The 21,869-nt window shown below is 44.7% G+C and overlaps 1 protein-coding gene across 1 annotated transcript in view; it reads left to right on the forward strand.

Annotated features, from left to right (window-relative positions):
- The first annotated feature begins 2,468 nt into the window (after positions 1–2,468).
- Positions 2,469–21,869, forward strand: part of Sf3a3 (splicing factor 3a subunit 3) — a 30,332-nt gene continuing 10,931 nt past the window's right edge. The window contains exons 1-11 of the mRNA XM_004665202.3: positions 2,469–2,629; positions 2,867–2,914; positions 9,965–10,017; positions 10,121–10,226; positions 14,014–14,086; positions 14,407–14,498; positions 15,903–15,985; positions 17,683–17,821; positions 18,849–18,917; positions 19,406–19,473; positions 20,040–20,147. Coding sequence (XP_004665259.1) covers positions 2,534–2,629; positions 2,867–2,914; positions 9,965–10,017; positions 10,121–10,226; positions 14,014–14,086; positions 14,407–14,498; positions 15,903–15,985; positions 17,683–17,821; positions 18,849–18,917; positions 19,406–19,473; positions 20,040–20,147 — 935 coding nt within the window. The 5' untranslated portion in view covers positions 2,469–2,533. The remainder of the gene's footprint in view (positions 2,630–2,866; positions 2,915–9,964; positions 10,018–10,120; positions 10,227–14,013; positions 14,087–14,406; positions 14,499–15,902; positions 15,986–17,682; positions 17,822–18,848; positions 18,918–19,405; positions 19,474–20,039; positions 20,148–21,869) is intronic.

The following is a 21,869-nucleotide window of genomic DNA, read 5'->3' on the forward strand; positions in this document are numbered from 1 at the left end:
CTCCATGGACTTGCTTTTGTGAACATTTCATCTGAACAAACACTATTTCCAGTGTGGTGGTGGTGTTTTTATATATATATTTTTTAATTTTTTGTTTTTTTTTTATTTATTCGAAAGTGACAGACAGAGAAAGAGGCAGATAGAGAGAGAGAGAGAATGGGTGCGCCAGAGCCTCCAGCCACTGCAACGAACTCCAGATGCGTGCACCCCCTTGTGCATCTGGCTAACGTGGGACCTGGGGAATCAAGCCTTAAACCGGGGTCCTTAGGCTTCATAGGCGAGCGCTTAACCACTAAGCCATCTCTCCAGCCCTGTTTTTATATTTTTATTTATTTGCAAGGGGAGAGAGGGAGAAAGAGAGAAAGTATGTGCCAGAGCTTCTTGCTGCTGCAAAGGAACTCCAGATGCAAGTGCCACTTTTTTTTTTTTTTTTTTTTTCGAGGTAGGGTTTCACTCTAGCCCAGACTGACCTGGAACACACTCTGTAGCACCATGCTGGCCTCAAAACTCACAGCAATCCTCCTACCTCTGCCTCCTGAGTACTGGGATTAAAGGCGTGCGCCACCACACCTGGTGACTTCATTTTTTTTTTTTTTTCCAGGAAGTTGAATAGTAACTGGGTGCAGTAGCTGACACCTGACATCCCAACTCTCAGGAGGCTGAGGTAGGAGGAATACGGTAAATTGGAAGCCAGATTGGACTACCTAGTGAATTCTATGTTAGCCTGAGCTACAGCATGAGTACTTGTCTCAACAACAAATAAATAAATGCATACATACATAAATGAAAAATAAAATGCCAGGGTTGGGGAGATGTCTCAGTAGTTAAAGACACTTGCTTGTAAAGCCTACTAGCCCAGCATTCAAATTGCTAGCCACCCACATAAAGCCCAGTGGGCACTGGTATGCCACAGCACAAAACCCTGGTACAACTCCGCATGCAAAAAATAAATAATCAAAATAATCAAATAAAATGCTGTGCAGCAGGCATTTCACTGCTTGGATATACCATATATTATTTATAGAGTCCTCTGCTGATAAACAAGGAGGTTGTTTGCACCTGTGAATTTTGTTGAACACAAAACAGCACCATCCTCATTTTACTGATGAGACATTGAGGTCCAGAAAAGAGAAAAATATTAGTGAAAAAGATCTGAACTCTAGTTTTCCTAATTGTCATCAGTGCTCTTTATATTTTCTTCAAATTTTTATTAACAACTTCCATGATTATAAAAAATATCCCATGGTAGTACCCTCCCTCCCCCCACTTTCCCCTTTGAGACTCCATTCTCCATCATATCTTCTCCCCATGTCTATCAGCCTCTCTTTTATTTTGATGTCATGATCTTTTCCTCCACTTATGATGGTCTTGTGTAAGTAGTGTCAGGCACTGTGAGGTTGTGGGTATTCAGGCCATTTTGTGTCTTGGGGAAGCACGTTCTAAGGAGTCCTATCCTTCCCTTGGCTCTTATAGTCTTTCCACCACCTCTTCCGCATTAGACCCTGGACCTTGGAAGGTGTGATAGAAATATTACAGTACTGGGTGCTATGTGTATGTATACATACATATATATATATATATATATATATATATATATATATAAAACTTATTTGACAGAGAAAGAGAGAGAGAGAGAGGTACAGAGAGAGAATGGGTACACCAGGGCCTCCAGCCACTGCAAACAAACTCAGACGTGTGCTCCCCCTTGTGCATCTGGCTAATGTGGGTCCTGGGGAATTGAACCTGGGTCCTTGGCTTTGCAGGCAAACACGTTAACCACTAAGCCATCCCTCCATCCCATGGGTGCTCTTTTTTTAAAATCTATTTATTTTTTAATTTTTTTTTAGTTTTTCGAGGTAGGGTCTCACAATTCCAGGCTGACCTGGAATTTACTGTGTAATCTCAGGGTGGCCTCGTACTCATGGCGATCCTCCTATCTCTGACTCCTAAATGCTGGGATTAAAGAAGGGCGCCACACCACCACACCCAGTTTTAATCTATTTATTTGCAAGCAGAGAAAGATAGAAGAGAGACAGGCAAGAGAATGGGCATACCAGGGCCTCCAACCACTGCAAATGCATCTGGCCCAACGTGGGCACTGGGGAATCAAACTCAGGTCACTCTCTAGGCATTGTAAGCAAGCGCCTTCAACGCTGAGCCATCTCCCCAGCCTGCCGCCCGTACTCTTCACGCAGTTGTCCTTGTCCATCCAGCTGATCCCAGCAGGACCTAGGCAGGCAGCTGCCATTCATCCAGGCTCCTAGATAGTTGCATGCCCTCTAGAGGTATCCGCGAGCCACGAGCCATCGCTCCGCTACACTCCAGCCAGCAGGGGGCACTGTAGCCACCGTTGCCCCTAGCGCAGACGGGTTGCCCTAGTGGTGTTCACCTTTCCGAGTCCCCGAGGCACTTCCGGTACTTGCGGAACTTTCGTGCAGCCGGACCCTCTGCGTTGGGACGCAGGCGCGCAAGGCGGCAGGAACTGCTTCCGGTCGGTTTGGTGGTCTGAATTGAAGTGCAGCGGCACGGAAAAATGGAGACAATTCTGGAGCAGCAGCGGCGCTATCATGAGGAGAAGGAACGGCTCATGGACGTCATGGCCAAAGAAATGCTTACTAAGAAGTCCACGGTGAGTGGGGTCTTGGTCTGGGGCCTAGTCAGAAGCTGAGCGCTCTCTTTGGCCTCAGACCCTCCCGGGCCCGATCTCTGTGCGAACTCCTGCGCCGCCTTGGGGACCCAGCCAACCCCCCCCCCCCACCCGAGTATCGGCCACTAAGACCTAAGCCTGTATGCTCCGCCCTGGGCGGCCTTGCCAACTGCAGAGCTCAAACTAACGACGTCTGGGTCACTGCTTGCCTCTCTGCAGCTCCGCGACCAGATCAATTCCGACCACCGGACTCGAGCCATGCAAGATGTGAGTGTCCCGCTGTCCGCTTCTCTCTGGGTCGGGCTGGGCAGGGGAGGTGCAGGCCTGAACGAGAGCCCTGCTTCACAAGGCACCTGGATTAGCCAGTCGTGGGTTGACCCCTGCGAAGATGACCCTCAGTTGCCAAATGCGAGCGTGCTTCCTCTCTTCTCTGAGTAGGGAAACTCATCTGTTATTCGTTGCTCAGAAAGATGCCCTATGTAGCATCTTGTGCCCATCCCTTGCATGTGCAAAGAAGAGTTCTGAGGGGTCCCAGGCACAGAAGGTACTGTTTCTGTCTTCAAAAATAAGGGAGTGCTTATGTCAGTGTTCTCCCGGGACACTGTTTTGAAGTACTTTTGACTGAAACTGTTGATCATCATTGAAGTGGGGCGAGACTTGTTCTGCTACAACTTCTGCTTTTGCAGAGATTTGCAACCTTTTTAGAAAGGATTAAAATACTCAATAAGGCAAGTGTTGTGGCTCAAATATGTAATCTAAGAATTCAACAAACCGAGGCAGAAGGAGTGCCAAGAATTTGAGGGCAGTCTGAGCCATGTAGAGAGATCCTGTATTTAAAAAATAAAGAACTTGGTGCCAGGCGTGGTGGCACACACCTTTAATCCTAGCACTCGGGAGGCAGAGGTAGGAGGATCGCACTGAATTCAAGGCCACCCTGAGACTACGTAGTGAATTCCAGGTCAGTCTGGACTAGTGTGAGACCCTACCTCGAAAAACCAAAAAAAAAAAAAAAAAAAAATTAAAAAGAAAGAACTTGGGCATGATGGCACACACCTTTAATCCTAGCCCTCACGAGGGAGAGGTAGGAGGAACAATGTGAGTTCAAGGCCAACCTGAGACTACAGAGTGAATTCCAGGTTAGCTTGGGCAAGAGTGAGACCCTATCTGGGGGAAAAAAAAAAAAAGAACTAAAATAAATAATGAGATGATGAATGAGATGATGAAGAATAGTGAAATAGAAAAAAAGAAGGGCTGGAGAGATGGCTCGGCAGTTAAGGCTTTTGCTTGAAAAGTATAGCCATTTTGGTTTAATTCCTAGTACCCACATAAAACCAGATGCTCAAAGTGGCACATGCATCTGGAATTTGCAGCAGCTAGAGGCCCTGGCACACACATTCTCTGCCTCTCCCCCATACCTCTGATTGCAAGTGTGTGTGTGTGTGTGTGTGTGTGTATTTTTTCTCCCCTAGGTAGGGACTTGCTCAGCCCAGACTGATCTGGAATTTACTATGTAGATTCAGGGTGACCTGGAACTCACAGCAGTCCTCCTACCACTGCCTTCCAAATGCTGGTATTAAAGGTATGTGCCACCACGCCTGGCCAACTAAATAAATAAAAATATTTTGAGGGACCGAAAAGTGGCTTAGTGGTTAAGCTTTTCTGCAAAACCAAAGGACCATAGTTAGATTCCCCAGACACAAATAAGCCAGGTGCACAAGGTGGCATATGCATCTGGAATTCATTTGCAGTGCTGAAGGCCCTGGTGTGTCCATTCTCTCTCTTTCCAAACAAATAAATAAGGGCTGGAGAGATGGTTCAGTGGTTAAATACTTGCCTGTGAAGCCTAAGGACCCCAGTTAGATGCTCCATTCCCCAGGTCCCATGTAAGCTAGATGAACAAGGTGGCACATGCATCTGGAGTTCATTTGCAGTGGCTGGAGGCCCAGGTGCACCCATTCTGTCTCTATCTGCCTCTTTCGCTGTCTGCCTGTTGCTCTCAAATAAATAAATAAAAATAAACAAAATAAAATATTAAAAAAAAAATTTTTGAGCCATGCGTAGTGGTGCACGTCTTTAATTCCAGCACTTGGGAGGCAGAGGTAGGAGGATCACCATGAGTTTGAGGCCACCCTAAGACTACATAGTGAATTCAGGTCAGCTTCAGCTAGAGTGAGAACCTACCTCGAAAAACCAAAACAAAATTGTTGGGGGTGGGGTGGAGCAAGCACAACAGACTGGCCTTTTTTTTTCTTTTTTCTTTTTTTGTATTTTTGAGATTGGGTTTCACTGTAGTCCAGGCTGACCTGGAATTCACTATTTCACTATGTAGTCTCAGAGTGGCCTCAGACTCACAGTGGTCCTCCTACCTCTGCCTCCCAGTGCTGGGATTAAAGTTATGCGCCACAACACCCAGCTCTCTAGCTGTTTTTTGTTGTTGTTGTTGTTTTGAGAGAGAGAATGGGCACCCGAGGGCCTCCAGCCACCACAAATGAACTCCAGATGAGTGTGCCCCTTGTGCATCTGGCTTACATGGATCCTGGGAAATCAAACCTGGGTCCTTTGGCTTAGCAGGCAAACGCTTTAACTGCTAAGCCATCTCTCCAGCCCCCTGTTTTTTTTTATTTTTTTTTCTTTGAAATTATTCTTTTTAAAAAAACTATTTTATTTATTTATTTGAGAGAGAGAATGAGCACACCAGGGCCTCCAGCCACTGCAGATGAACTTCAGATGCATATGCCACCTGTGCATCTGGCTTACGTGGGTCCTAGGGAATCGAACCTAGGTTCTTTGGCTTTGCAGGCAAGCACCTTAACTGCTAAGCCATCTCCCCCCAGCCTCCCCACCTTTTTATTTTACATATATATATTTAATTTTTATTAACATTTTCCATGATTATAAAATATATCCCATGGTAATTCCCTCCCTCCCCACCCCCACACTTTCCCGTTTGAAATTCCATTCTCCATCATATTACTTCCCCATTACAATCATTGTAATTACATATATACAATATCAACCTGTTAAGTATCCTCCTCCCTTCCTTTCTCTTCCCTTTATGTCTCCTTTTTAACTTACTGGCCTCTGCTACCAAGTATTTTCCTTCTCACGCAGAAGCCCAATCATCTGTAGCTAGGATCCACATATGAGAGAGAACATGTGGCGCTTGGCTTTCTGGGCCTGTGTTACCTCACTTAGTAAATCCTTTCCAGGTCCATCCATTTTTCTGCAAATTTCATAACTTCATTTTTCTTTACCACTGAGTAGAACTCCATTGTATAAATGTGCCACATCTTCATTATCCACTCATCAGTTGAGGGACATCTAGGCTGGTTCCATTTCCCAGCTATTATAAATTGAGCAGCAATAAACATGGTTGAGCACTTCTAAGGAAATGAGATGAGTCCTTTGGATATATGCCTAGGAGTGCTATAGCTGGGTCATATGGTAGATCAATCTTTAGCTGTTTTAGGAACCTCCACACTGTTTTCCACAGTGGCTGGACCAGATTGCATTCCCACCAGCAGTGTAGAAGGGTTCCTCTTTTTCCACATCCCCACCAACATTTATGATAATTTGTTTTCATGATGGTGGCCAATCTGACAGGAGTGAGATGGAATCTCAATGTGGTTTTAACCTGCATTTCCCTGATGACTAGTGATGTAGAACATTTTTTTAGATGCTTATATGCCATTTGTATTTCTTCCTTTGAGAACTCTCTACTTAGCTCCATAGCCCTTTATTTATTTATTTATTTATTTTTTAATTTATTTATTTGAGAGCAACAGACACAGAGAGAAAGACAGATAGAGGGGGAGAGAGAGAATGGGCGCGCCAGGGCTTCCAGCCACTGCAAACGAACTCCAGACGCGTGCGCCCCCTTGTGCATTTGGCTAACGTGGGACCTGGGGAACCGAGCCTCGAACCGGGGTCCTTAGGCTTCACAGGCAAGCGCTCAACCGCTAAGCCATCTCTCCAGCCCTCCATAGCCCATTTTTTGATTGGCTTGTTTGATTCCTTATTATTTAACTTTTTGAGTTCTTTGTATATCCTAGATATTAATCCTCTATCAGATATATAGCTGGTGAAGATTTTTTCCCATTCTGTAGGTTGCCTCTTTGCTTTTTTCACTGTGTCCTTTGCAGTGCAAAATCTTTGTAATTTCACGAGGTCCCAGTGATTAATCTGTGGTTTTATTGCCTGAGCAATTGGGGTTGTATTCAGAAAGTCTTTGCCAAGACCAATATGTTGAAGGGTTTCCCCTACTTTTTCCTCTAGCAGTTTCAGAGTTTCAGGTCTGATGTTAAGGTCTTTAATCCATTTGGACTTAATTCTTGTGCATGGCGAGAGAGAAGAATCTATTTTCATCCTTCTGCAGATATATATCCAGTTTTCAAAACACCATTTGCTGAAGAGGCTGTCTCTTCTCCAATGAGTATATTTGGCATTTTTATTGAATATCAGGTGGCTATAGCTACTTGGGCTTACATCTGGGTCCTTTATTCTGTTCCACTGATCTACATGTCTGTTTTTGTGCCAGTACCATGCTGTTTTTGTTACTATGGCTCTGTAGTATAGATTTAAATCATGTATGGTGATACCACCAGCCTTATTTTTGTTGCTCAGTATTATTTTAGATATTCGAGGTTTTTTGTGATTCCAAATGAATTTTTGGATTGTTTTTCTATTTCCATGAAGAAAGCTTTGGAATTTTGATAGGGATTGCATTAAATGTGTAGATTGCTTTAGGTAAGATTGCCATTTTCACAATATTGATTCTTCCAATCCAGGAACAAGGGATGTTTCTCCACTTTCTAGTGTCTTCTGCAATTTCTCGCATGAGTGTTTTAAAGTTCTCATTGTAGAGATTCTTTACTTCCTTGGTTAGGTTTATTCCAAGGTACTTTATTTTTTTTGATGCAATTGTGAATGGGAGTGATTCTCTGATTTCATCCTCTGTGTGTTTGTTGTTAGCATATATGAAGGCTACTGATTTCTGTGTATTTATTTTGTATCCTGCTACATTGCTGTAGGTTTTGATCAGCTCTAACAGTTTGCTAGTAGAGTCTTTAGGGTCCTTTTTATTTTTTTTTAATGAGAGAACTAGAGCATGCCAGAGAGAGAGAGAGAATTGCCATGCCAGGGCCTCCAGTCACCATAATAGTTCAAGCTGGCCATGGTGGTGGCACACATCTTTCATGTGTGCACTCAGGAGGCAGAGACAGGAGGATTATATTGAGTTCAAGGCTACCCTGAGACTACATAGTGAATTCCAGGTCAGTCTGGGCTAAAGTGAAATAAAAACAAAACAGAAACCTTGCTTGAACCAATGGAAGGCATTTGTGGTCTGTATTCCATGTAAGAGATAATTTTGAGACTTCATCACAGAACATGTGTGTGCTAGAGCTTAAGGTACACAACTTTTTTTTTTTCTTTTTGGTTTCTTGAGGTTTGAGGTGGGGTTTCACTCTAGCTTAGGCTGACCTGGAATTCACTCTGTATTCTCAGGGTGCCCTCAAGCTCACGGCGACCCTCCTACCTCTGCCTCCCAAGTGCTGGGATTAAAGGCATGCACCACCACACCCAGCTGGTACAGAACTATTAATATACACTCCGGATTTCATTAGTGATACTATGTAATATATGGGACTTTTCAAACTTAAAAATTCTGATGGGCTGGAGAGATGGCTTAGTGGTTAAGGTGCTTGCTTGCAAAGCCTAAGGATCCAGGTTCAGTTCCCCAGTACCCATGTAAGCTAGATGTACAAAGTGGCACATGCATCTGGAGTTTGTTTGTAGTGACTGTAGACCCTAGTGCACCTATTCTTTCTCTCCCTCAAATAAATAAACTTTTTTTTTTAAACTGTGAAATAGGGATGGACAGATGGCTTAGGGGTTAAGGTGCTTGCCTGTGAAACATAAGGGCCCATGTTCAATTCTCCAGATCCCACATAAGCCAGACACACAAGGTCGCATACATATCTGGAGTTGGATTGCAGTGGCTGGAGGCCCTGGTGCGTCAGTCCTCTCCTCTCTCTGTCTCTTTGGCTCTCTCTTGTTAAAAAAAAAAAAAAATTGCCAGGCATGGTGGTGCACACCTTTAATCCCAGCACTTTGGAGACAGAGGTAAGAGGATTACAGTGATTTCAAGGCCAGCCTGAGACTACATAGTGAATTCCAGGTCAGCCTGGACTCTAGTGAAACCCTACCTCCAAACACCAAAAATATATAAATAAATAAAATCTAAGCTTGGCATGGTGGCACACACCTTTAATCCCAGTACTTGGGAGGCAGAGGTAGGAGGATTGTCTTGAGTTCTAGGCCACCCTGAGACTATTTAACGAATTCCAGGTCAGCCTGGGCTAGCAAGACTCTACCTGAAAAAAAAAAAAAAAAGTTTCTGAAACACTTCTGGTCCCAAAAGTTTTGGGGATGGGAATATGAGCCCATATAAATATTTAAAACAACTTTTTAAAATTTATTTGAAAGAGAAGAAGATTTTGGACACACCAAGGCCTCTTGCTGCTGCAAACCAACTCCAGATGCATGTAGCACTTTGAGCGTGGGTACTGGGTAATGGCATCCCCAGCCAGTAGGTTTTACAATCAAGTGCCTTTAACCACTGAGTCATCTCCCTGGCACCCTGAGCCAGTATATTTTGACTCCAGAGGAACCTATGTCATGATGTATTCAGCCTTTGTACTCCTTCAAGGTTTTTATTTTTGCTTATTTGCTTATTTACTTATTTATTTTTTTGAGGTAGAGTCTTTCACTCTAACCCAGGCTGACCTAGAATTCACTATGTAGTCCCAGGCCTTGAACTCATAGCGATCCTCGTACCTCTACCTCCTGAGTGCTGGATTTAAAGGCATGCGCTGTCATGCCTGGCTTATTTATTTATTTATTGAGGTAGGGTCTCACTCTAGCCTAGGCTGACCTGGAATTCACTATGGAGCCTCAAGGTGGCCTTGAACTCACAGTGATCCTCCTACCTCTGTCTCCCAAGTGCTGGGACTAAAGGCGTGTGCCACCACTCCTGGCTTATTTGAGGATTTTACATGGGAGCTTTAGTTCAGCCAAAGGGGTTTGAGTCTGTCATAGAGAAAGCCAGTCAGCAGTATGTAAGGATAGCTACTCTCTTGACCCTTCAAATCACATCATTTCGTTAATCATCAAATCCACCTGTTTCAAATACTGAGCAGCAAGAGGGGAACTTTAAATTTGAGGTTTGCCTAGGCTTTGTCCAAAAAGCTTTTGTTGTTCACTCAGGTCTACTGTGTAAGATTGCTTCATTCTTATGGACTTGTCTTTGCCTTTCAGAGATACATGGAGGTCAGTGGGAATCTGAGGGATTTATATGATGATAAAGATGGGTAAGTGATAGTCACAGCCAGTCCAAGCCTTGGTGCTTCTGAGGAGCCATGACAAAGGAATGACTTGTGCTCTATGGTCTTCGTATTTTTCCTTAAATTGCAGGTTACGAAAGGAGGAGCTCAATGCCATTTCAGGACCCAATGAGTTTGCTGAATTCTATAACAGACTCAAGCAGATAAAGGAATTCCACCGGAAGCATCCAAATGAGGTATGGCATTAGAATGTGTTTTTCCCAACCTGCCAGGGCGCATACTAAAGGAACAGGGCAAAGTAAATGAAGGTGTGCCACTCAGATGGCCCTCCAAAAAGAATTTGCCATTTGGTTGCAGGGAATGTAGTGAGTTGACATCCTGCTCCAGGTTTGTAGTGTCCCCGCAGCTCCAAGCTAATCCACACTCCTCCTTGCAGCCTTCGGGCAGGAGGGAAGATAGCGAAGGCACTGGGGCCTGCTTCTTTCTGCCTAACGTGAGGCTCCTGTGATAAGTCATTTTTGCTCCAGAGCATTAGTCGGTCAAGATTTTCTCCAGTCTGCATCATCACCGAGGCTCTCCTTACCTAATCCTGGTTTCTCTTTTTCATCTTTCATAAGAATTGGCCTCTTCCAACAAAGTGTGTCTCTAACTCTCTTGAAATCTACCTAAAGGATCCAACCAACAACACGTAGGGCTACTCACTTCTAGAGTCCATTATGCCTCCAGGATTCAGCCTAGTGTCAGCTCTTCATGCACCAGCTTTCCTGGTCTTCCTTTTCCAGAGTAATCCTTTCTTATGATGCTGTAATACTTTGTGACACTTCCATATGACAAGAAGTCTAGAATTAGACAATAGTGGTAAGCACCTTTCACTGCTGACCAGAGGGATTACGGCAGTGGAGGAAGCAACACTTGGTTACAGGCAGAGTTGGGAAGGATGAGTCAAGGTTACTTGAGCTTTCATGACTATGCAGCTGGAAAGCCGTTTATGTTCTCTCCCTGCTGCCTCCTCCCCTCCCTCCCTTTCTGTGTATAGCGGTAATTGAGCTCAGGGCTTTGCACGTGCTGGGCTGGCTGTATCACCGAGCTACAGTCCCAAGTACTGCTTGGTCTTTGGAAGTATAGTCTCATATAACCAGGCTAGACTTACACTCCTTATGTAGCCATGTGTGACCCTGAGCTTCTGATTCTCCTGCCTCCACCTCCTGAGGGATGGTATTACAGCTAAGTGCTACTACCAAGCTTGGTTTATGCGGTGCTGTGGATTGAACCCAAGGCTTCATGAATGCTAGGCAAGTGCTCCATCAACCGAACTACATCTCCAGCTGGCTCAGTTCGTAAAATGCTTGCTACATAAGCATGATGATCTGAGTTCCAATCCCCAGCTCCCCCATGAAAGCCATGCCAGTGCATACCTAGAATCTTAGCTCTGGAGATGGGGAAACAAGAGCATCCCTGGGGCTTGCTGGCTACTTAACTTTAGCTCCAGGTTCAGTGAGACCATCTCAAAAAAATGAGGTGGAGGGTTGGAGGGATGACTTAGCAGTTAAGGCACTTATCTACAAAGCCAAAGGACCCTGGTTCGATTCCCCAGGACCCATGTTAGCCAGGTGCACAAGGGGGTGTACAGGTAAAATATTTTTTTTTAGAAATGAGGTGGCCGGGCGTGGTGGCGCACGCCTTTAATCCCAGCACTCGGGAGGCAGAGGTAGGAGGATCACCAAGAGTTCGAGGCCACCCTGAGCCTACATAGTGAATTCCAGGTCAGCCTGAGCCAGAGTGAGACCCAACCTCGAAAAACAAAAAAACAAAAAAACAAAAAAAAGAAATGAGGTGGAATACAACTGAGGAAGACATCTGTCATTGATCTCTGGCCTCCATATGCACAGGCACAAACACATGTATGCTCATACACCATACATATAGGCCAGAGAAAAAGAGAGAGAGAGAAAGAGGGGAAAGTATTGATAAGCCTGGCATGGTGAGGCATGCCTTTAATCCCAGCACTTGGGAAGCAGAGGTAGAAGGATCACCATGAGTTCGAGGCCACCCTGAGACTGTATGACTGTATAGTGAATTCCAGGTCAGCCTGGACTAGAGTGAAACCCTACCTCAAAAAACCAAAAAAAGAAAGAAAGAAAGAAAGAAAGAAAGAAAGAAAGAAAGAAAGAAAGAAAGAAAGAAAGAAAGAAAGAGAGAAAAGGTCAGAGTATGGTGTGTTCAGGACAGGCCTGGGACACATATCATGGCCCTGTCTTAAATAAAAAATATGGGTTGGAGAGATGGCTCAGCAGTTAAGGTGCTTGCCTACAAAAACTAATTATCTGAGTTCATTTCCTCAGTAATTACATAAAGCCAGATGCACAAAGTGGCCCCTGCATCTGTTCATTTGCAGCCACTAGAGGCCTTGGCACTCCCATTCTCTCTGTCTCTCTGCTTGCAGATGTGAAGCCTAATGACCCAGGTTTGAGTCCACAATACCCATGTAAAGCCAGATGCACAAAGTGGAATATGTCTGAAGTTTGTTTGCATTGACAGGAGACCTTGGTGCACCCATTCTCTCTCTGTGTGTGTCTTTCTCTCTCAAATATATAATTAAAAATACTTAAAAAAAAAAACAAAAACACTAAGAGCCAGGCGTGGTGGCATATACCTTTCATCCCAGTGCTCAAGAGGCAGAGGTAGAATTGCTGTGGGTTTAAGGCCACCTTGAGACTACATAGTGAGTTCTAGGTCAGCCTGGGTTAGAGCAAGACCCTACCTCAAAATAAATAAATAGGGCTGGAGGGATGACTTAGCAGTTAAGGTGCTTGCCTGCAAAGCCAAAGGACTAAGGTTCGATACCCCAGGACCCACATAAGCCAGATGCACACACAGGTGGCATATGCATCTGGAGTTCATTTGTGGCTGCTGAAGGCCCTGGTGTGCCCGTTCTATCTGTCTCTTTCTCTCCCTCAAAATAAAATAAATACATAAAAAAATACTGCTGGGTGTGGTGGTACACACCTTTAATCCCAGCCCTTAGGAGGCAGAGGTAGGAGGATCACCATGAGTTTGAGGTCACCCTGAGACTACAGGGAATTCCAGGTAAGCATGGGCTACAGTGAGACCCTACCTCAAAAAAAAAAAAAAAAAAAAATGATGGGGGGACCGGATGTGGTGACACATGCCTTTAATCCCAGCACTAGGGAGGCAGAGGTAGGAGGATTGCCATGAATTGGAGGCCACCCTAAGACTACAGAGTGAATTCTAGGTCAGCCTGGGCTAGAGTAAGACCCTGCCTGGAATTTAAAAAAAAAAAAACAAAACAAAACTAAGAGAAGCTGAGAGTTGGCTCAGTGATTAAAGGTGCTTGCTTGCAAAGCCTGATGCCCTGGGTTCAGTTCCCAAGTATCCACATAAAATCAGATGCACAAAGTGGCACCTGTGTGGAGTTCATTTGTAGTGGTGAGAGGCCCTGTGTTACTCAAGGAATACCATAAAGGAAAAGAAAGCAGTAGCCATTGGACAATAGTAATAAGCTCCTTGTGAAAAATCAAGGCTAGGTACAGCATCAGAAGTCCAGCATTCTGTACCTTTCTGTGACAATGCATCTTTGTTTTTGTTTTTTAAGGTAGTATCTTACTGTAGACCAGGCTTACCAGGAATTCACTCTGTAGTCTCAGGGTGGCCTTGAACTCACATTGATCCTCCTACCTCTGCCTCCCTAGTGCTGGGATTAAAGGCGTGCGCCACTACATCTGGCTTTTTTTTTTTGTTTTGCTTTTTTGTTTTGAGAAAGAGAGAGATACAGAAATAGACTGGTAGAGAGAGAATGAGCGCACCAGGGCCTTCAGCCACTGAAACTGAATTCCAGATGCGTGTGCCCCCTTGTGCATCTGGCTTATGTGGGTCCTGGGGAATCGAACCTGGGTGGGCCCTTTGGCTTTGCAGGCAAGTACCTTAACCACTAAGCCATCTCTGTAGCACTCAGATAATGCATCTTTACTGACAAAGCCTCTGGGCTTTTCTCCCTTTCCTCAGATCTGTGTGCCCATGTCCGTGGAATTTGAGGAGCTCCTGAAGGCACGAGAGAATCCCAGTGAAGAGGCACAGAGTGAGTTCTTTCTCTACAGCACAGTGGGGGTCCAGGCCAGTGTCAGCTCAGATTTGCCCACAGAGCCTCTGAGACATTTATAGCTAGGTTTTCATACTGGCTTCTAGGTGAGATTGGCATCCTGATTTGGTCTTGCACAAAATGTTCATTGTGTGCGCCCTAGCTAGAATTCAGTAGTCTGGGAAGCTGAAGTCTGCTCAGTTTGTGGAGTCGGGTGGACACTTGCCTCATGGAACTTGAAAGAGGCAGTCTGTTTGAAACAGGCAAGCCCAAGAGAGTGGAGTTAGTGCCTGAATCACTGACATGTGTAATTCCTTCAGACTTAGTGGAGTTCACGGATGAAGAAGGGTATGGTCGGTACCTGGATCTCCATGACTGCTACCTCAAATACATTAACCTGAAGGCATCTGAGGTAAGGTCTGGAGGGAGAGAGATTCTGTTCCAGGGACTAGGTCAGGACACGGAGCTGAAACAATTAGTGTCTTCCTGGTAACTTGTATGCTTTTCTTTTTAAATTTTATTCATTTATGAGAGTGAGAGAAAGGGTGTGCCAGGGCTGCTAGTCACTACAAATTCCAGACACATACGCCACCATGTGCATCTGGCTTACGTGGGTTCTGGGGAGTTGAACCTGGGCCCTTAGGGTGTACTGGCAACCACCTTAGCTGCTAAGCCATCTCTCCAGCCTGCTTGTATAAGTTTTAAACAGGTAATTGGCTTTCTCATAATGAAAATCAAGTTTCTACAGTACATACGGTGAACATATTTTCTTTACTAATGACTTCCTTTTTATATAGCAGGAACACTTTTGTAAAAATTTATATTTTTTTTCTAGATAGGGTCTCACTCTAGCCCAGGTTAACCTGGAACTCATTATGTCGTCTCAGACTGGCCTCAAACTCACAGAGATCCTACCTTGCCTCCCAAGGGCTGAGATTAAAAGCATGCACCACCATACCTGGCTATTTAATGTTTTTTCTAAAAGGCTTAAAAAATTATTTTTGTTTATTTGCAATGAGAGAGAGAAGGAATGAGCATGCCAGGGCCTGTAGCCACTGCAAACGAACTCCAGGTACATGTGCCACTTGGTTCGCTGGTTTTACCTGAGTATTGGGAAATTGAACCCAGGTTGTCAGGCTTTGCAAACAAGTACCTTTAACCACTGAGTCATCTCGCCAGCCCCTAAAAGACATTTAAAAATAGGAGATGAGGCTGGGCATGGTGGCACACACCTTTAATCCCAAAACTCAAGGCGAGGGAACAGACAAAAATACAAGGATTACTATGAGTTCAAGGCCAGCCTGAAACTACATAGTGAATTCCTGGTCAGCCTGGGCTAGAGCAAGACCCTGTCTCAAGAAAAAAAAAAAAAAAAAGATGAAGTTTGATATGGTAGTCTCAGAAAGGTCACAAGCAAGGAAGCTTCTGGAGTTGTAACCCTCAAAGTACAGTTGTTAAATAGTAAGCTTGAGGGTAGTCCCCTGTCTGGCATCTTCTGAGTTCCCATACTTGGTTTAAAGATACTCAGTAAGTGGCTGCATGAATGAACAAGTAGCTTTTATTGAAAAGCTCTCAAAGTCCTTAGCCAGCCTGAAGTGTGACATGTCACGTATTCAGCAGATGTTTAGATATGTCTCATATCTTCACTCAGTTCAGTAGAATTAATACTAATTAGTAATTGCAAGGATTAAATGAAAGAAAAGAAACAGGTGAGCCCGAGCTTGATACCTTGTTAGAGGACACTCAGTTTGAACATGTGCTAAAGATTGTTACTCAGTGTAACCATCTGACTCTTGTCTTTTTTTCCTCTTTCCAGAAGCTGGATTATATCACGTACCTGTCCATCTTTGACCAGTTGTTTGACATTCCTAAAGAAAGAAAGAATGCAGAATATAAGAGGTGGGCATTAATGGTTTCCAGGGCCTTTCCTGGATTTGGCTAGAAGTTAATGCAAACACTTGAGGGCAGAGTTTTGAATTTTGTTGCTGAAATGATGTACATGAGTGACTTAAGGTTTACTGGAGAATAAGGGTTGTAAATTTTGCAATTTAAAAATATTTGTGATATTGTGGTTGTGGATAAGGATGTAATACATATATAGGCACATTGTTGATCTTAGGACCATGCCTTTTTTTTTTTTTTTGGAGAGAATAAAAATGGGTGTGCCAGGGCCTCTAGCCACTGTAACCTATGTGCCACCTTGTGCATTTGCTTTTACATGGCTACTGGGGAATCAAACCTGGGTCCTCCTTTGGCTTTGCTGGTGAGAGCCTTAACCACTAAGCAGTCTCTCGAGCCCCACACCATTCTTTTTATTTATTTGAGGTAGGGTTTCACTCTAGCCCAGGCTGACCTAAAATTCACTTATATAGTCTCAGAGTGGCCTTGAATTCATCATGAATTCACTATGTAGTCTCAGGGTGGCCTCGAACTCACGGCGATCCTCCTACCTCTGCCTCCCAAGTGCTGGGATTAAAGGCGTGCGCCACCATGCCCAGCTTCCTTATTTTCTTTTCACCTGAAATTTATTTAGCATTATGCCAAGAGGATGAAAGATAGGAAAGGTCAGAACTAAAATGATGATTGGGGAAAAGCATGGTTTTTTTAAAAATGAGTATGGCGCCGGTCGTGGTGGCACATGCCTTTAATCCCAGCACTTGGGAGGCAGAGGTAGGAGGATCGCCGTGAGTTCGAGACCACCCTGGACTCCATAGTGAATTCCAGGTCAGCCTGGGCTAGAGTGAGACCCTACCTCAAGCCCCCCCCCCAAAAAAAAATGAGTATTGGGGGCTGGAGAGATGGCTTAGTGGTTAAGACACTTGCCTGCAAAGCCAAAGGACCCAGGTTCAGTTTCCCAGGACCCACTTAAGCCAAATGCACAAGGTGGCACATTGGGTTTGGAGTACAGTTCAGGTGTAGAGCACTAGCCTAACAGGCACCTGGAGGATCACCATGAGTTCAAAGCCACCCTGAGACTACATAATGAATTCCAGGTCAGCCTGGGCAAGAGTGAGACTTACCTCAAAAAAACAAAAATGTTTCAGCCTAGGCCCAGCTGGCAGGGCCCCCAGCTCCTATCTTCGTATGGGTTCTTTATCCCCTCCAGCTCCCCACATGGCAGGAGCTCTTTGAACTTCATTTTCTCTTTTCTTCCATACTTTTTTCTAGATCCATCTGGTCCCATGGACTCCTGAGCTACACATGGCCCACATGGGCTTTTGAGCCCTATGTAGTGTACATCTCTTCTCCCAACTTTGTTTCCCCTTAACTCTCAGCCTTCCCCTTTCCAGACTCCTTTTTAAAATCTGAATAAAATGTGGTATTTAAAAAAAAAAAATTATGTTGGTCCTGGTGAGGTGGCGTATGCCTTTAATCCCAGCACTCAGGAGGCAGAGGTAGGAGGATCACTGTGAGTTTGAGGCCACCCTGAGACTACAGAGTGAATTCCAGGTCAGCCTAGGCTAGAGAGCAAGACCCTACCTCAAAAAACCAAAATAATAATATTAATGTTCTTAGAATAAGCGTACTCTCCGGGTGGTGTCCCAGCATAATGGTACAAGAAGCTGACTGCTTTCCTTACATTGCATGTCCTCCAGATACCTGGAGATGCTGCTTGAGTACCTCCAGGACTACACAGACAGAGTGAAACCCCTTCAAGACCAGAATGAACTGTTCGGGAAGATTCAGAATGACTTTGAAAAGAAGTGGGAGAATGGTACCTTTCCTGGATGGCCGGTGAGCTTCTCTGGGGCACCGGAGTCATGCAGTGAATTGAACTGATTGTTTGATTTGAATCTTCAGCTCTGCTTCAGGACAGTCCATGCCAGTCCCTCGGTACCAGCTCCATCGCAAGGCCACTCACTCCAACTATTTCAGTTTTCTTTGTATACTTTTGGAACAAGATTTGTCAGGATTCACTGGTCACTGCCTGGGTCCAGGATTTCCCCAACCCCATCATGTGGCTCCTGTTGAGCAAAATAGGATCAGATTATATGATCAAGATCTATAAGTGCAGGGTTGAGGAGATGGCTTAGTGGTTAAAAGCATGTGCTTGCAGAGCTTGCTGGCCAGACTCAGCTCCCCAGTGCCCAGTTAAGCTGCATGCAAAAAATAGTGTCACATTCATCTGGAGTTTGTTTACAGTAGCAAGACGTTCTGGTGCATCCGTGCACAGACACAGACACACACACACACACACACACACACACACACACACACATGCTAAGTTAGATAGATTTTTTAAAAAATCTTGTTCTTAGGCTCCCCTCTCTTTCTTTCTATCTCAAATAAATAAATTAAATTGAATAACTTTTTAAAAATGATCCTTAACCTCACTCATGGCCAGGCATGGTAGTGTATGCCTTTAATCCTAGCACATGGGAGACAGAGGTAGGAGGAGCACCATGAGTTCAAGGCCACCCTGAGACTACATAGTGAATTCCAGGTTGGCCTGAGTTAGAGAAGAACTCTTCCCCCCCCCCCCGGGGGGGGGATCTCACTCTGGGGACTGGAGAGATGGCTCATCTATTAAAGGCCCTTGCTTGCAAAGCCTGCATGGCACAGGTTTGATTCCCCAGTACCCACATAATGACATATACATCTGGAGTTTGTTTGCAATAGCAGGAGTCCCTGGTATACCCATACACACACATTGATAAGCTTGAGTTGTATATAAAAAGGGGGCCAGCATCTAGCAATTAATATAGCTCCCTTACCTTTATCTTACAAACCTGGATCCTAGTAAACTTGCTCTTCTTGACAGAAAGAAACAAGCAGTGCCCTGACCCATGCTGGAGCCCATCTTGACCTCTCTGCATTCTCCTCCTGGGAGGTATGTTTCCAAAAAGGTCTACTATAAAAACTATAAAATTCAGAGCAATTAGATATGATTTTGTAGTTTTCTAGTAGTTAAAGTGGGTCTGAAGCAGGAGAATTGCAGTGTATTTGAGACCAGAATGGGTTATATTAGTATGTTCCAAGCCAAGTTAGGATATAGAAAGATCCTGTTTCCAAAGGAAGAAAGGAGCTAGTGATGTAACTCAGTCGGTGGAGAACTTGCCTAGCATGTGTAATGCCGGAGTCCAGTTCCCAACACTGCAAAATAACAATTTGTACCTACATGAAGTTGTGGTTCTGGTAGTAGAACACCACCAGTGCGGCTGAGACTGAACGTGACTGGAGGGTCGGTGCTGTGAATATTTGTGGAGTGTGCCTTCTTGCCACTGCCTGGGGATTCTTTCTTATACACTAGCCTGCAGTCATTCATTGTATCCCCAAACCTATCATGTTACATCATGACATGTTTCTTTTTCTGTACAGGAGTTGGCCTCTCTAGGGCTGGACAGATTGAAATCTGCACTTTTAGCATTGGGCCTGAAATGTGGCGGGTAAGAGACTGGTTTTTTCGTTTTTCTTTATTGGTTTCCCTTGGTAGAGTCTCACTCTAGTCCAGGCTGACCTAGAGTTCATTATGTTGTCTCAGGGTGTCCTAGAACTCTCCACGATCCTCCTACCTCTGCCTCCCAAGTGCTGGGATTAGAGGCGTGTGCTACCATGCCCGAAGAGACTGGTTTTTCTATCAGAACTGTCCAACTTGGTGTGTTTAGGTGATTCTCTAACTGACTCTGGGTACCTTGTGTTTTCCATAACCCCACACTGCAGAAATAACCGGGCTGGAGAGATGGCTTAGCGGTTAAACGCTTGCCTGTGAAGCCTAAGGACCCCGATTCAAGGCTCGATTCCCCAGGACCCACGTTAGCCAGATGCACAAGGGGGCGCACGTGTCTGGAGTTCGTTTGCAGTGGCTGGAAGCCCTGGCGCGCCCATTCTTTCTTCCTCCCTCTATCTGTCTTTCTCTCTATGTCTGTTGCTCTCAAATAAATAAATAAATAAATAAAATGAATAAAAAATTAAAAAAAAAATAACCCTGTGCCTCTCCTATTTCCCCAATTAGGACCCTAGAAGAGCGAGCTCAGAGGCTATTCAGCACCAAAGGAAAGTCCCTGGAGTCACTCGACACCTCTCTGTTTGCTAAGAATCCCAAATCAAAGGGCACAAAAAGGTCAGTAGCTGAGGGCAGTGGCACCTCTGCTCTGTTCATTTCACTTTTGTTGTTGTTGTTGTTGTTCTCTGAGGTAGAGTCACAGTAGCCCAGACTGACCTGGAACTCACTGTGTAGTCTCAGCCTGGCCTTGAACTCACAGCAGTCCTCCTCACTCTGCCTCCCTAGTGCTCAGATTAAAGGCATGTGCCACTACGCCTGTTTTATTTACTATTTACTTACTGTTGAGAAAAGTTCTCACCGTGTTGTCAAAGCTGGCTTCAAATGCATGGCCTTCCTCCCCAAGCCTCCTGAGTGCTAGATGCCAGATGGCACTGCACCAGGCTTTCTCTCTCCTCATGGCTGTCAGCTTTAAGATAATCTGTGCTCGGCAGTGCGAGCAGGTGAGGCGTCTGATGCTGAAATGGTATTTGGGCTGCCTTTTTGTTGTTGTTTTGTTTGTTTTAAACCATACTAGATTATAGAGGGTACTTTTTTTTTTGATGTTTTATTTATTTATTTGGGGGGGCAGATAGAGAAAAAGAGAATGGGTGCACCTGGGCCGCTAGCCACTGCAAACGAACTTCCCCTCCATGCGCCCCCTTGTGTATCTAGCTTATCTGGGGATTCTGGGGAAATGAACCAGGGTCCATAGGCCTGCAGACAAATGGCTTAACTGACCACTAAGCCATGTCCTCAGCCCAAAAAATACTTTCCACCAAGCATGGTGGCCCACATCTGAGTGCCTCAGCACATAGAAGTTAGGCAGGAGGATGACAGATTTGAGCCCAGCCTGGCTTACATATCAAGATTCTGTTATAAAATATTGTTTTTCTAACTTTTAAAAAAATATTTTATTTATTTATTTGAGAGAGAATGGGTACGCCAGGGCCTGCAACCATTGCAAACGAACTGTAGATACATGTGCCAACTTGTGCATCTGGTTTCTGTGTGTCCTGGGGAATTAGATCAAGGTCCTTTGGCTTTGCAAGGCAAACGCCTTATCCGCTAAGCCATCTCTCTAGCCCCCCTTTTTTTTTTCAAGGTAGGGTCTGGCTCTAGCCCTGACTGACCTGGAATTCGCTATGTAGTCTCAGGGTGTCCTTGAACTCATGGCAATCCTCCTACCTCTGCCTCCCACGTGCTGGGCTTAAAGGCGTGCGACACTATGCCTGGCTAGTTGAATGTATTCTTGAACCATGTGCTTATACATGGTGTTACTTTTCATTTTGAAGTTCTTCTTTCTTTCTCTTTCTCTCTCTCTCTTTCCCTGTCTCATAGAAACCCTAAAAAGTAGCTATACCTTGGGCTAGAGAGATGGCTTGGTGGTTAAACGCTCACCTGTGAAGCCTAAGGACCCCAGTTCAAGGCTCCATTCCCCAGGACACACGTTAGCCAGATGCCCAAGGTGGTGCATGCATCTGGAGTTCATTTGCAGTGGCTAGAAGTCCTGGCGCACCCATTCTCTCTCCCTATCTGCCTCTTTCTCTCTCTCTTCGCTCTTGAATAAATAAAAATAAACAACAAAAAAATTTTTTTAAGTAGCTATACCTTGACTTTGATAGAAAAGGACTCAGAAAATTTGAAAGATGTGGCCACTCTTATAATTGCTAAATAAATGTGTTCTCTTATACTTGCTAAATAGTTTTTTGTTTTTTGCTTTTTTCCCCCGAGGTAGGACTAACCTGGAATTCACTATGTAGACTCAGGGTGGCCTCAAACTCATGGCGATCCTCCTACCTC

Source organism: Jaculus jaculus, chromosome 5 (genome assembly GCF_020740685.1).
Source record: "Jaculus jaculus isolate mJacJac1 chromosome 5, mJacJac1.mat.Y.cur, whole genome shotgun sequence".
NCBI lineage: Eukaryota > Metazoa > Chordata > Mammalia > Rodentia > Dipodidae > Jaculus > Jaculus jaculus.